The sequence below is a fragment of the Marmota flaviventris genome, chromosome 1, assembly GCF_047511675.1.
Source record: "Marmota flaviventris isolate mMarFla1 chromosome 1, mMarFla1.hap1, whole genome shotgun sequence".
Lineage (NCBI taxonomy): Eukaryota > Metazoa > Chordata > Mammalia > Rodentia > Sciuridae > Marmota > Marmota flaviventris.
The window spans coordinates 12,098,318-12,114,062 of record NC_092498.1 but is presented as its reverse complement, the minus strand read 5'-3'; the positions used below and the strand labels follow the sequence as shown (position 1 = coordinate 12,114,062).

General features: G+C 43.4%; 1 protein-coding gene across 1 annotated transcript; it reads left to right on the top strand.

The window, feature by feature from the left end:
* The first annotated feature begins 14,313 nt into the window (after positions 1 to 14,313).
* On the top strand, positions 14,314 to 15,216 carry LOC114099105 (taste receptor type 2 member 143-like). Its single transcript, XM_027943332.2, has one exon. The coding sequence runs from the start codon at positions 14,314 to 14,316 to the stop codon at positions 15,214 to 15,216; it is 903 nt and encodes a 300-aa protein (XP_027799133.1).
* Positions 15,217 to 15,745: the final 529 nt, after the last annotated feature.

The window sequence follows — 15,745 nt, the reverse complement described above, 5'->3', positions numbered from 1 at the left end:
TCATAAAATATGAGAGCCATCTAGTGAGCAAAGTTGGTTACTGCACCTGTATCTTCAAATTCCAGTTATGCTCTCCAGGGATAACTTCTGTTTATAAAATCTTAGCCCATCATGGGAATATTTATCAACAGAATGTTAAAGCGATGGTAATTTTCATACATTCCTGTTATTATAAAAATGTGTAGACTCTTAGGTAGACGTTAGCTTTCTTAACTTGATTCAGTCATCCCGGGAATGATAGTCTGCCTGGGAGAGGAAGGAAGGAAGAGGCTTGCAATGATGTCATCTTACTTTTGGGCTTTCTGCTTTGGATGCAAAAAAAATACTAAACAAGTTGTCTAGCAGGTGCAGGACAATCATTATTTATAATGTATCAGTTAGGATCTGAGCTAGAGAGTCAACAGGGGGAGACCGTAATAAAGAGGAATCCAGCAGGGAACAGTACATACAGGGACTTTCAGGACAATCTAAGGATGGCCTGTGAGGGATGGAAACAATTACAGGGGGCCCAATCAAAGGTACACTTTATGGCTTCCCTTTGATGAGATCACCCTGATTAGTGTTTAGAGAGTAGCTGAGGTACGGCTGGGGCAGGGGCTAGGGCCAGGGCAAAAACAGGGACAAGTCAGGAGGCTGTTGTCTCTGCCAAAATGAGGAGAGGGCTTGAAGCAGGGTGTCAGTGGATGTGCCAGTGGTGGTGAGAGTCAGTTGTGTGGCAGAGGTGATTTCAGGCCCAGGCAGGCAACAGCTTGATAGGTGCACAGTGGGAAAATGGCTGTCTGCCCAAGAGCCATGTGCAGTGTGGCTGGATGGGCTGGGCTGAGGTGAGAGGGAGGAGGGAAGATAAGCTCAGGAAGGAGGACTGGTGTTAGCTGTGGGGACCAGCTTGCAGAGTGTGGACTTTCTTCTCTAGTAACCCGGAGTCAGGCAAATTTTGAGCTTGGGATCCATGTGCTGAGCAGAGTATTTTGAGTGGCAATGGGCAAATAAAAGAAGAAGTAGCAGAGGGCAGAGGCTGGATTCAGAGAGACAATGTTCCATGGAGGACATAGTAAGTGTTCAAACTTGAGCCATGCATGGAGGGAGGGACAAGGATGAGTGACATTCAATTGTGGACTCACACATGGATTGGCTAGCTAGACATGGAGGTGATGTGGACGCACATGTGGATTGGCTAACTAAACATGGAGGTGAGAAAATGTAGTCAACCCCTTTATCTTAATGACCAGAGTCAAAATTTTGATTTTAAAAACCATATCTCAGTGTGAAAATAAAAGTGTTGGAATGAACTTCTGCTCTCCTGGAAAGATGTTTTAGAGACAATGATGGTGAATTAGAATTTTGTTTGTCCAAAGTAGGGTGTGTGTCCTGGGGAGACTTTGAGAAAGGGGATTTGTAGCAGAGAATGAGAGGCAGGGACCCAGAAAGGCCTGGAAGAGAGCAGTTGGGAGGAGACAGTGGAGCAGGCAGAGACTTGTCAAATGTCTTCAGGACACTCAACAGGGACATGATGATGATTTGCAGAGAGGTGCGGGATGGGATGTGGCCTCTTTCCCTGTCTCCCCACAGTGACTTCTGCATAACTGAGTTATTATGTGGCACCTTTGGGTTTAGTTTTGACTTTCTTGGAAGGATAGGATGCCAAGGACAGTTACCCATCACCAGCTCAGTCTTTTGGTTTTCCTCTGCTTCTTGTCACCTGGGGACAGAAAAAAAAAAAAAAAAGGTGGGAATTTCAGTTAAATTCTGACCTTTTTTTTTTTTTTCTGTCTTTTCTTCTGTTTCATGTGTGTAGTTCCCGCTGCCTCCTCTTCTAATCCTTCTGTTTAGCTCTGTGCTTCTGCTCTGTGATGTGAGTTTTGCTTTGTATCCTCCAAGAGTTCGGCTGGATTGAAAATAAAGGTCACCATCTTTCTGCTCCTTTGCTCCTTCCAGTTCTCTTCCTACCACTGGTCTCGCCCACAGTCCTCCCTGTGGGTCTGGCCTTTTGTCAAAAGGTTGAATTTGTCCAGAAGGGAATCTGGAGGTTTACCCAATTCTTCAGTCTCCTTCTGTTTCCTTGTGAGGATTTCTTTCATCTTCCTTTATCACTTTTCCAGCTTCATATACAAACCTCACTAACTCTTTGCAACTCTCAGAACTTAAAAAAAACAAAAACAAAAACAGAAAAATGGCACATACCTTGTCAGCATTGGAATCATCATCACCTTTATCACAAAGTCTTTAGGAAGCACTGAATTGTAACTGGCCTGTTGGGAGAGCAGAGAACACACATGACTATCTTCCAGAAGTTCCTTTTGCCCTTTAGAGTTGAGAGTCCAACACCAAGAACCGTGGACTCTCCAGTACCATAGAAGTGACCAAATGTCCTAGTTTTACTGGTCAGTCCTAATTTCCTCTTGCTTTGATCTCCATCCTTTACTAGCGGTGAGACCTCAGGCAAGTCTTCTGATCTTTGATGGCTTTGAGTGGAGACGGATCTTACCTGAAGTCAGGGACAGGACTTCATGATCTCCTAAAGGCCCTTTAGCATGGAGAGCAGGAATTTCATGAATGTTGTCTACTTGACTCCCAGAAACAAAAGTCACAATTGACCCAATATAATTTCAGAAGAATTCTCACTTTCTCAGAGGATTGCTGAGATAAGGCAATCCTAAAGAAAGGAGGCGGAGGTAGGTGCAGTGGCACACGCCTGTAATCTTAGTGGCTCAGGAGGCTGAGGTAGGAAGATTGAAAGTTAAAAACCAGCCTTAGCAACTTAGCAAGACCCTAAGGAGCTTAGCCAGACCTTGTCTCAAAATTAATGTGAAGAGGGCTGGGGATGTGGCTCAAGCGCGGTAGCGCGCTCACCTGGCATACGTGTGGCCCGGGTTCGATCATCAGCACCACATACAAAGATGTTGTGTCCGCTGAAAACTAAAAAATAAATATTAAAAAATTCTCTCTCTCTCTCTCTCTCTAAAAAAAAAAAATAATGTGAAGAATCTGGGGATGTGGCTCAGTGGCTAAGCACCCTTCCCTGGGTTCAATTCTTGGTATAAAAAAATTTTTTTTTAAAAGAGGTGGATATATGATGTAGGTCAGAATACAGGCATTTAAAATGCATGGTGCTCTAATAAAATACAGGTTTCTTCTGCATACCTTTCCCAGTGTGCCTGGGACAGAGCTTTGGTGGTTATTTTGCAGTTCGTATAGGAACCAGAACTATGCTAAGAACTTCACATACATTGCAGTTTAATCTTATTAGAATCCGTATGGTCTGTCCATTTCATGGATAAGGAAACTGAAATCTCTAGAGGTCAGGTAACCATTTCGAGATTCTTCATCTAGTAATGGCAAAGGTGACCTTCAAATGCAGATGTCTGAAGCCAGAACTCAAACTCTCCATCACCACATCCAACTCTCCCCTATCCAAGAGGACGTGAGGAATCTTACTCATGTGAATAATTTGGTAGTGACGGCCAGGTTCTTGAGATCCTGGGGTGTAGATTTCTCAAAAAAAAAAAAAAAACAAAGGGGTAAAGAAGTAGTACAGGATGTTGCCCCTCTGATCCCTGGAAGGCAGAGAACTCTCATGCAGGTGTGAAGAGAGTAAAGAAGTCTGAGCTGTCATGGGCCAGTGGTCCTCCCATGAATCTCTGTCAGGCTCTCTGGTTCCTAAGATGCCTGCCCACTGGGTGGATCCTGTGGGAAAATAGGTTCCTATGATCACCGAAGGGACCTGCTATCCTGAGTTGATGGATAGAGCAGACTCCTTGGAGGTAGGACCGCTCCTCTGCGTCTGGGAGCTGCAGTTCACTGGTGGTGAGGTGAGGTCACAGGCAGGCACGGCAATGGCCAAGATGGACAGCAACAGCGGCTGGCACAACAGCTGTGGGAGCAGAGCCCTGAACAGCTGCACGAGGGTGTGGGAGCCCATGGTGGCCTGGGTCTGCAGAGACCCACAGACCAAGCTGGCAGGGAGCCCAGAGCCTAGTGCCATCGTGATGTGTCACTTGTCCCCCAGGCTGTGGGGATCTGGGAAATCACTGTATGACTGTGTACAAATGGATCTTTCATGTATAAAACCTCTCTTTCCAGATTGGTCTTCTGCTGTGGGTGCTTCACCACAAGGTGAGTTTTGATTTTCTGTGAGACTTCATGCTGACAATAGCTTCTGAGAGGTACTATTTAGCCACACATGACCCCTGAGATTGCTCTGACTCCGTCACCTACATCTTGTGTGTCTATGTTTTTATGTAACTGATATCAGATGTATATGCTGTAGAAATTTTTCTAAAATTTCTTTACTCAGCTATCTGTCTTAGAAATTTTTCTATATTTTGGTACCCATAGATTTAACTAAGTTTTTAATAGTGTCAGAGCATTTTCTAGCACCATTTACCATATCTTTGAAATTAAAGTTGTTCTGGACAGTGCTTCTGTTATGGTTTGAATATGTTAAGGTCCATATGTTAAGGGCTCGGTCCCCAAGGTCTTGGGGTGTTGGAAACTTTGGGAGGTGGGGCCTGGTGGGAGATCCTTAGGTCACTGGGGAAGTGCTCTCAAGAGGTATTGTGGGACCACACCTGTACCCCCCTCTCTGCTCTGGCTTGACATGTGACCACTTGCTTCTATCAACACGCCTGCCATGCTGTGCCACCATCTCCTGCTTTCACTAGAGGTCAAACAAAAAGGGCTGCCTGATCTTAGACTTCAGAACTTGGAAAATGTAAGCTAAATAAAACTTTTCTTTTTACAAAATTAATTGCCTCAGATATTTTGTGGTGGTAACGTGAAGCTGACTAATACATTCCCCTTCCTATAAAAACATTGGGGAGTGATCCCCATACACTGCTGAAATTAAATTCCCAGATAATGTAATTTGCTTAAACTATGATTGAAAACCAAGGTAATATTCCAACTGTATTATAAAGATGTGAAGAAAACCAATTTATGAAAAAACAATATTCTTTTTGGTATACAAATGGGCACACACAGCAAATGACATAATGAAGCAGACAGATGCTTGGTCCTATAAGTAGACTAATGGAATGCCACAGCTCCAAATGCTGACAGATTTGGGTGAGTTTTGTTGCTGATTTAAACACTGTGGGTGGGGTTGTCATCAATTTCATGATTTTTTTCTGAGACGATCAACAACTCGTGATTATAACTAAACAAAGTTTCAAAGTCTCTGAATTTATTTTGTTGTTCCTTCTTAGAAAAGTCATAACATATTAAAATTGTGCAAAGATTGTTTTGCGTTTCTATTTAGTGTAGTTAAATTCTTGGCTCAGTTATTTTTCACCCACACAAATGTCTGGTGGAAAACTCAAAGTCCTTGCTGGATGGGGGGAATTCTTCATTGTGTGGAATATACGTTGGCCCCAACAAATAGATTCTAGTAGTAACCCCAAAGATGGTGACAAATGGAAGCAGCCGCATAAAGTTCCTTAGTACCTTTTAAGATAGTGGCCCTGCCCTTGGTAGGAGCCAAAGATTTAATGATAGCATTTATTAATTTTTTTTTCCTTTAGATTCTTGCTACTAGAAACAAAGTAACAAGGAATATCCTTAGATTTCTTTCAGGGCACATGTCAGAATAATTCCTTAGGAAAGATCAGTCCCATCTCTCTTCAACTAAGGGTCTCTTGCTAAGGCTGGCATGTGGAGTGTGACTTCTCTGGAAAGAGACTTTTCTGTCTCACTTTCTCTTTCTCCTGTCTAGATGACTCCCAGACCTGAGTTGGAGCAAGTTCTGGTTTCCTTGGAGGTCCTACTACCCTGGCCTCCCTTTTTTTCCTCCAGGAAACCAGCTCTTCCTTGGCTGCTCTTTCCTGCCCTTCTCAGAGGAGGGAGTGAACTCAAGACTTCAAAGATCTCACCCTGCTCTTCCAAGGAGGGTCCCCTCAGCAACTCTGACTCATCTCCTATAACTGAACACGTGATTTCCATTGTGAGGTTCGATCTTTGGTGGGGCACCCCTTTTGTGGACATGCCACTCTTTGGACAAAGGACAGATGTCAGTTTCAGATAGGAGCAAAATGAGAAGAGCTACTGTTATTAGGTTGATTTTGGTTAGTGAGGTGTCTTAATTGTGCTTATTAGAAAATTGTGAATGGCTTGAAGGCATTTCTTAAGAGAGGCAGTGTTATGGTTTGGCTGTGTGCCCCAAAGTTCGTGTATTGAAAACTTAATTCCAATGCAATAGTGTTGAAAGGTGGGACTTTTAGGAGGTGATTAGGTCATGAGGACTCTGCCCTCATGAATGCATTAATGTCATTCTCATGAAAGTGGGTTTGTTATAAAAATGAGTTCAGCCCCCTCTTGCTGTCTTGCCTTTTCTTGCCCTTCCGCCTTCTGCCATGGGGTGATGCAGTGAGAAAAATCTTCACTACATGCCAGTGTCATGATCTTGCTCTTTCTAACCTCCAGAGTTGTGGGAAGTACATTTCTGTTCTATGTAAACTACTCAGTATCAGGTATTCTTTTACAGCCGCACAAAGGGACCAAGGCAGTGGTTAAGTTGGGCTTTGTTCCAGAAAGACTGAGGAAAAAGAAAGAGATGAAAGTTCCCAGGAGCAAGTGAAAAAGAGAGGAGTGGAATCCTGGGATCTCATGCTATCCGGGGCATCTAGAATATTTACTCAAGGTTTTGAATGCAGCTTCTGTGAATGAAGAGCCTTTTAGGAAGTCAGGTGCCTCTGAATGTTCAGAAAGAGAGCAGGATTCCAAAACACTGGGAAGACACCGTTAGAAGTTTTGAGATTTGTTTCTTAGTAAGAAAAAGACTGTTTTTTTTATTTTTTTAAATTGGGAAAGACTTTGGATAGCAATGTGGTGGGAGTTGCCCTTCGGAAAAGGAAAACAACAGACAACTTGCAAAGTTCCATTTTGTCTCTTTTGATTTGCATTCATTATCTTTTCTGGGTTGTGTCTGTTTTACTTAACAGATATATAGAGCTTAACAATGTACAAGAATATCTATATATTTGCCTCATAGAATATTCATGACTTGCCAAGTGTTCATTATTACGATTGTACACATCGAGTGTGAAAAGGAGGGAGACACTTATCCTTGATTACATTGAAAAAAGTGACAGCAATAAAACTGGAGGCCAAGTCTTCCGAACTAGAAGCCTTTATGACCACCAGCACTAAAAGAACTTAAACTTGTAGAATATCCTCCTGGTGAACATTTTATTTTTATCACTTTCTTGGGAATGACATGCTGTTTTTCTGAGCCTGTTTCTAATTTCGCCTGCTTGGGCGTATTTACCCATTGCCACCCGGTGGCAAATGAGAAATATTATGGGGAAGAAGAGAAACAGGGAGGTGAGAAGACAGTTGCTAGCTTACTCCAAACAGCAACCTTGGTTCAGAAATTTGAGATTCTATGGCAAGGGGAGAAAGCTGGTTTTTTCTGGCTCCACCAGGGAATGCAAAATGCTGTGAGGTCCAAGTGACATCAGTGATGCTCTCTCTATTCAGGGTAAAGGTAGAGTGGCCACAGCACTGCATTCTTCTAAGAAGAAAATAGAGGCATAGACAGTGTATCTAATAATAAAGAGCAACACTAGAGTGTGTATGGCATTCTTAAATAAGATTATATGGAAAAACAGTGATGCAAATGTTTTTTGCACAAATGCCAGGCACATATTAGGCTTTCAAAAAAGGTTAGTTCACGTTGGGATTGTATTTCTTTCCTAGATCTACTTAATACATTGTGGTTTTTAAAACATTTTTTTTTTCTATACCTACTTTTGTTTTCCTGATCTGATGGGAGAAAAATGGACTCATCCCCTGACTTGCCTGTTGGGGCACCTACTACCTATTTGCTATTGGTTCACTTTTCTTACCCAGAGAAGTTTCCAAAGCTGTTCTGAAATCCCCTCTAGGTTTATCCACCTGGAAGTGCTACCCCTACTTAGCCACACTGAAATTCCTCTCTTTTTTTTCATTTCATGTAGACCATTAAAATGACGGGGATTTTCTGTGGGGATCCACAGGAGAAGCAGAAAGGCTGGGAACACTTTTATACCTCCTCTTCTGCATTGAGTTTAATAGGAAATATGGGAGTTTCCAACTCATTTTGGGAAGATGCTGGATGCCTGTTTCTTCATTTTACTCCCAGTTCCCAGCACTGCAGGAGAGTGGTATGTAGGGCGCCATATTTGGGCCTCACCCTGAGAAATTTCCTCACCAGCTGCCACCAATGCTGCCCTCTGTCTTGCTGCTGCAGGAGTGGTGTGATGATGCGTGCTGGTGGGGGCTGTTAGAGGATGGGAGGAGGAACAGGGTGGAGGACAGTGGAGAGAAAAAAAAATCAGAAGAAAAAACACCACTGAAAAATGGCAAGGAGATCAAGGTATTTCCATTTAAAAAATGGGAATCTTGGATTACAATTTTTTTTTTTTTAGCAAGATGATTAAGCCATTTTGGAAACATGACTCATATTGATTTCTACCCTTTCTTTCTCCAAATGATAATGAAAAACACATATTTGGAAGGTTTTTACAAAATTATGAGTAATATCAGATCGTATGATTTCTGTACACAGAGCAAAGCAGTCCAAGTTAATGGCAAGAGGAAAATAAATCTTTGCTTCTAGAAGACCCTACCATTGACAAACACCAACGAAGTGTTATTTGGTTTTTGGGGGGTCTATACCTCCTGTTCCTTATGTTGTCTTTTCTAATTTTTTTCCCCTTAAGATTTTATCAAGGTTATATGTGCATGTAGTTCAAAGAACCAGATAGATAATTCTACCAGATTTATTTTTGAAAACAAAGCAAAACAAAACAAAAACAGTGGTTCTTGTTCCCATCTCTTCCATTTCCCAAGGCAACTACTTACACTTCTTGTGTCTGATTGTGTGTGTATGTGTGAGTGTGTGTGTGTGTGTGTGTGTGTGTGTTTATGTCTTTGTCTCTGAATCATATGCTTGCATTGCTACTTTTGATTTTTCAGTCTTGGGTATCCTTTCCACTAGGGAGATGAAACCTGGATTTTTCCTCACCCACCACCTCGCCCCAGCCATCATACCCTTTCTGTCGCCCACTTTTTCAATGTCGTTTTATTGTAATGTTGGTGCAATCCGTATTCAGTATTTAGAACATTATGACAATGTGCATGCTACCCAAGGTGGAACCAGATATTAAACTGCAATTTCTTTTTCTTTCTGTACAGATTTTTGTTTTCTTTCAACTTAGCAATTGCTGTTTGGTTTGCTTTCCGCTCTCAAACACTTCATCATTGGCCTAAGTCTTTCTCAAGAATTTTGGATGCATCAGATATCCTAAAATTTTATTTGCCTGGGAACATTTCTCCTGGAGCCTCTTGTCCCGCTCCAGCCTGGACTTGTCCCCATGCCGGCACACCTCCCTCCATGCTGGGATCTACTTTACAGTCATCCTGGTGGAGCCCTCTACCTCTCCCTCTTGGATCTCATCTTGCCTGAGCCACAGTCTTTATCCTGCTGTGCTCTCCAGCTTTGGAGGAGCATATTCTTCAATAGCTCCCAGGAAAAGAGGACATAGAAAATAAACTTTTAAGAAAAAATAATTTTTTTGAGGTTGTGCTTGTCTGCAAGGTCTATACAGCTGCTCTTCGACTTATTATGAGTCACATTCCAATGTAAGTTGAAAACATTGTCAGTCAAAAAGCGTTGAATACATCCAACCTACCAAATGTCATGGCCTAGCAGTGGCACACTGCAGGGTGTCGGTGACTGTGGCTTGACTGGAAGCGGTGGCCACACGGCTGCTGCCGTAGCTGCCCAGTGTCACAAGAGAATATCAAACCACATGCCACTAGCCCGGGAGAAGATCAAAATCCAAAATTCAAAGTGGAGTTCCCAAGGAAGTCTCAACGCTTTCTCACAATGTTAAAACAAACAAACAAATGTGAGTTGAACCCCTCTAAGTCAGGGACCATCTGCAATTTATCCTTGCACCCGAGTATCCAGAGAGAGAATTCTAGGTTACAGGTAGTTTTCTTCATTAGGGAAACACAGTTTTCACCTGATTGTCCTCTTTCAGCACAGTGGCTTTCCTCAGCTGTGTTGGGGACACTTGTGGCTTGGAGATCCTGTTTTTTCCTCTCCAGAGAATACACCTTTGCATTTTTCCTAGGGTGGGGGACAGGTGGTTGTTCTCTTGCAAAAGGGGTGGGAAAGGTGACAGGAAAGGCGCTGATATGGAACCCAAGGCTCCCGTGTGACAGGGTAGTGCTCCACCCCCAACCCTCAGCTCCGATCTGAATGTTAAATCGACATTTAACCATTTTTCTCCATAGGTACCTGGTAAATCCTGAGTCACTCTTGACTTTTCCTTGTGTTCACATAGGATTCAGTTCCTTCAGGTCTGTTAGTGTCTTTGTTCGTCTTCTCCCCATTCTCCAGCTTTCCAAATGACTTTTCTTTTCCCTTCTCTTTTTTTTTTTTTAATTAAAATTCATGCCCTAAAAATAATTTTTAAAGAAATCCCATTACAGTTGATTCAGGAGGGTATTGAGGAAGGAAGAAAAGCATACAACACTGCTTCCCTCTGTCCTCTGCCCCTCTGGCTGACTCTTGGCAGAGCACAGCAGCTTCAGAGTTGTTGTTTACAGTGGAGTGGAGTTCTGTCGTTGACATCTTCGTGAATGCTCAGTGTATAAAACAGATGTCAACCAAGCAGCTGTGTTTGATGAGCGTTTGTGATTTTTCTCTCTCAGGTTCTCTCTGACATGTGGGCATCCCTGAGAAATCCCTGGAAAACGTGGTTCTGTGTCAGTGATTTAGGAATTGTGGAACATGGTTCATCCCTCCAGGAGATGTTAGATATAGGGAAGTTGTGATATTAAGGAAGGAGCATTGATTGATTCATTTCTTAGAGACTAATTTTATTGCTTCTGATTGCTCCAAAGGTATAAGAAAGTGAGAAAGAGCCATTCTGAAGATCTGAATAAAAGTTGACTTAGAATCTCCTGAGCCTGGCCTTATAATTACAATAATAACTTTAATTTGAAAGTATGTAAATTTACCTGACTATTAAATAATATTAAGTGACCTCCTTACACATTTCCATGATTAAAGATGTTGGATATTAGAAATACTCAAAATTACTTTTAGAAAGTGAAATTTCTAGGGGCTGGGGCTGGGGCTCAGTGGTAGAGCGCTTGAGTGGTGCATGTGAGGCACTAGGTTCGATCCTCAGCACCACATAAAATATAAATAAATAAAACAAAGGTATTGTATCCATCTACAACTAAAAATATTTTAAAAAAAGAAAGTGAAATTTCTACTTTATGTAGGATTGCTATTAAAACCAATGTTTTATCCTAATTTGTTTACCTAAATATATGAGTTAGAGGAAGTCTGTAGGGCCAGGAAAAATATTTAAAATTCCTTCTGTAGGGAAACAATTATTTGATTTATGCATGTTTGACCTTAATATTTACATGCAGTCTAGCCATTAAAGACGCTCCTTTTCCTTCCTCCTCCACTTTCACTGGTACAAGCCATCAAGTTACCTGGTGAAATCATGGAGGGACATGGATATATTTATGCTCTGCAGGGCACTCAAAGGTCCAGTGGGGAATGGGCACCAAGATTTACAAACCTTGTCCAAAGGAATGTATTTTCACATCTCTAAGATGACCCAATGCATTTTTGAATGTCATTAAAACACACACACACACACACACATACAAAAAAACAAAAAAACAAAAAACAAAAAAACAAACCAATGGGATGAAAACAAACAAAACCCCTAATAAATAGTGTAGAGAATTTAAATGGAGAATGTGTAAGTAACACGTTGCAGAATCTGCCACCTGGAGTCCAGCCTCCTGCTCTGATGTGTTTGGTGTCAGCATCATCTCGCAGAGAACTCAGGTATCACCACCCCGCCCCAACTACCAAAAATATTTGTTAATCATGCTACAGAAAAGAATCTATCAGCTTCTGTTGCAGGTGTGAGATACCTTTAGAAAAGAGAAAGGAGACTTAACTTCAATGAGAAAAAAAACTAGTATTTTGATTATTGTTTCATTTGTTTTTGGTACTGGGGATTGAACCCCGGGACACTTCACCACTGAGCCACATCCCCAGCCCTTTTTATCTCTTGAGACAGATCTTGCTGGGTTGCTTAGGGCCTTGCTAAGTTGCTGAGGCTGGCCTTGAACTTGCGACTCTCCTGCCTCAACCTCTGGTGGTGCTGGGATTATGGGTGTGCACCTCTGCACCTGGCTGTTGTTTCATATTTGAAAGGCTCTTGAAAACAACTAAAACCGTCATCCTGCTGTTGCTCTGACTTGAGGCAGACTGGGATCTCTAGGAGACACATCTATTGAAGCACTGGGAGATGGAGGAACAGGTACCTGGGGAAGGTACTCCTTCCACCTCCTCCTAAGGATACTGAAACATGAGAGAAAACTCACTGTAGAGCAGGAAAGTGCTGGCAGAGAAGACCGGTTCTGTCCGGTTGTGTGTTTCGGTGACAGTCCAAGTACCATGAAGTGCCTGTGAGCACAGCACACACACTGGGGGGGTTCCACGTGGCCACCACAGGGCGTGTGCACCACGGCCTCGACTTGTTCACTGATGACATCACAAAGCTGGCCTCTCGCCTAAGGATTTCCAGAAGAGGCAAAATGTTGTGAAACACGCAGGAGCCACTCATTTGTCACTGTCTTCAAGAAGAAGCCAGAGGGAATCAGGCAAGGAACTAAGACAAGACCCTGAAGATGGGCTGTAGGCAGGTGATCAGACGGGATCGATCCTCCGCTCTTTGATAACATTTTGAAAACTTACTAAAAAAGAAACAGCTCTTCAACCAAATGCCACCTTTGAGAGTTACCTGCTTCTCTTTTCCCGTGAGCTCCAACAATAAATGCTTGCTCTTGCTTTTATTTCTCTCAGTCTCTCCAGAACCTAAGCTTTTTGCTACCTACCCTTCTTCCTTCCGGTTGACTGATCTGGACCAGTCCCACTTTGTGGCATACTGAAGTAGGCTATGAAAGGAAAGAAAGCCTATGCATTAAAAAAATAATAATAAGAAGAAAAACAAAAGGGGATGGAGGGACCTGGGTGAAGGAGGGTAGATAAGGTGGAGTTTATGTGGCTGGTCATGAAGGCAAAACGTATCATGTGTGAACTCACTCTATGAAGGCCAGGCCTTCTGACAGGTCAGCTGGTATTGTCTTAAGAATAGGATGGGGGTTCACCCTACACCAGGCAGTCCCTCCTGTGGGCTAACTTTGTCCTGGGTTCTTCTTACTTCCTTGGCTCCCACCGTGAGGTATTTTCGGGGTCACTTTTCCTTCTCTGTCTCTCCTTCCTTCTCATTAGGAGTCTTTCTCATCTCCTCAGAGCCTTTTTAGGCACTGATAAATCTCCATTCGTCAAACACACTGGAGCTGAGGTGTTAACAACTAAGAGATTTGAGGTTAATGTGTCAGGAATGTTCACATTTTAGCTGGAGACTCCACAAATTCCAATATGGAGTGTGAGAGGTCAGTGGTTAGGGAGACTTTCCTTGGTAAATTCTAAGCCCTGTGCAAATTCCACTCATTCTGGAGGGAAGTTTTTTTTTTTTTTTTTTTTTTAATGTAGTGCCTAGAGGTTGATAAATAAGAAATCTACACAAGGCATGAAGGGACAGGGAAGTTTTGTGTTTTGAGAAGGGAAATTAGGGTCATGTCAACATTTGAAGAAAGGTTAGGAAAGAAATTGTACAGTTAAGAAATAATGGGCAAGCTGGTGGGGTGGCACACACTTGTAATCCCAGACACTTAGGAGGCAGAGGCAGGAGGATTGCAAATTTGAAGAGACTGACGTTTGAATAAAATCTGAAATCACCCAAATTGTTTTACATCAGTATGGGCCACAAAACAACAGGGTGTCTCAAAAGAAAATAAAAAGGGCTGGGGATGTAGTTCAGTGGTAAAGCCCTTGCCTAAGCATGCAGAAGGAGCTGGGTGCGATCCCTAGCGAAGAAACAAGGCGCAAAATATGGGTATTTTAACCGTCCATGGATCCTCTATCCTATTAACATTTCCCTGCACCTGGCTCTGAAAAAGAATAGGCAAACGTAGGTTATGCAAATTAAGACAGGTGTCATTGAGCTGAGAGTCATTTGCATGCCAAGGGAGATTGCCATTATTGTCATTTCAAATCCTGGGGGATGGGGCTTTGCTGGTGGCTGGGCTTTTGCATGAATCCAGGGAGAGGGATTTCTAAGTGTCAGGTCTCAACAAGATGGTTTAGCCAGAGATTCTGTTTTTCCCTGCAGATGTGCCTCAGCCGGTAGAGTAGGACCCAATCTGAGCTGACCCTCACTGGAGAAGATGCCTTCCTCAACTACCTTGATCTTCATGGTCATCTTCTGCCTGGAGTCATTGGCTGCTATGTTGCAGAATGGCTTCGTGATCACTGTGTTGGGCAGGGAGTGGGTGCGGTGCCAGGCACTGTCCGCAGGCGACATGATTGTGACCAGTCTCGCCGTCTCCCGGTTCTGCCTGCATGGGATGGGCATCCTGAACAACTTCCTGGCCTCCTTTAAGTTTTGTTACCACATTGGCTACCTCAACATCTTCTGGAACTTCTTCAACAGTCTCTCTGTCTGGCTTACCTCCTGGCTTGCCGTCTTCTACTGTGTGAAGATCTCGTCCTTTTCCCACCCTGTTTTCTTCTGGCTGAAGTGGAGGATCTCTTGGTTAGTGCCCAGGCTGCTGGTGGGCTCCCTGATCATCTGTGGCCTGTCAGCCAGCTTCTTTGCCATTGAACAAGCAGTTAATCTTGAGACGATCAACTCCCAGAATCCCCACGGAAACTGTACTGCTGCTCCAGCAGTACTGACCTTCTCTAGGTACTACTTTTCATGTAATGTGGGGTTTATGTGGCTCATTCCATTCCTTCTGTTCCTGGTGTCCATCTTCTTGCTCATGTTTTCTCTATGCCGGCACATGGGGCACATGAGGAACGGCAGGCCTGGGCCTGGCGATCCCAGCATCCAGGCTCACAGCATGGCTCTGAAGTCCCTTGCCTTCTTCTTTATCTTCTACAACGTGTATTTCCTGTCCCTGATCATTTCTGCTATGAAAATCACAACCATCCAGAGTCACTGGCATTGGGTCAGGGAAGTGCTAACCTACGCAAGCATCTACCTGCACTCCCTCATCTTGGTACTAAGCAGCCCCAAGCTGAGAAAGGCCCTGAAGATGTGCCTCCTGTGTGCTGCCAGTTCATAGGTTCTGAAGGCCCTGAACAAAGGGTGATCTGGGTCTTAAGTTACCCACATCTGGAACCAGTACTGTGATGAACAGTCCCATGTGGCAAGACTTCAGAAGGTTTGGGTACTTTCTCTTTTCAGTTCTTCCTCTCCCCACAACCCACTCTTTGCATGTCCCACTAAATCTTTTTCCATCTCTCTGTGTTCCTACTGTCTCCTTCACTGTGGCTAAACCCTAATCTGAGTCCCAATCCCTTTGGCCGTAGCTCATGGCCTCATTTCCTCACAGGCCTGTCAGACTCTCTGTGCAAGCAACCTAAGAACATTCTCCAAGCTACACTCCCTTTGTGAAGACTTGTACCCATCATCAATGGTCTCCATAGGCGAACAAAAGTTGTTTTTAGTGGCCTGGATTCCCAACACCACCCCCCTTGTGACACCAGCTGCCTCCTCATCTCCTCATCTCAGTCTCTCTGCAGTACAGCTTCTTTCCATCTCCCCACATCTCCTTCCCTTCCACCATTTATCCCTTGGCCCACCAGAGAATT

Bases quoted from the DNA above. Each gene is read 5' to 3' on its own strand.
- LOC114099105 (XM_027943332.2), top strand. From the start codon at position 14,314: ATGCCTTCCTCAACTACCTTGATCTTCATGGTCATCTTCTGCCTGGAG.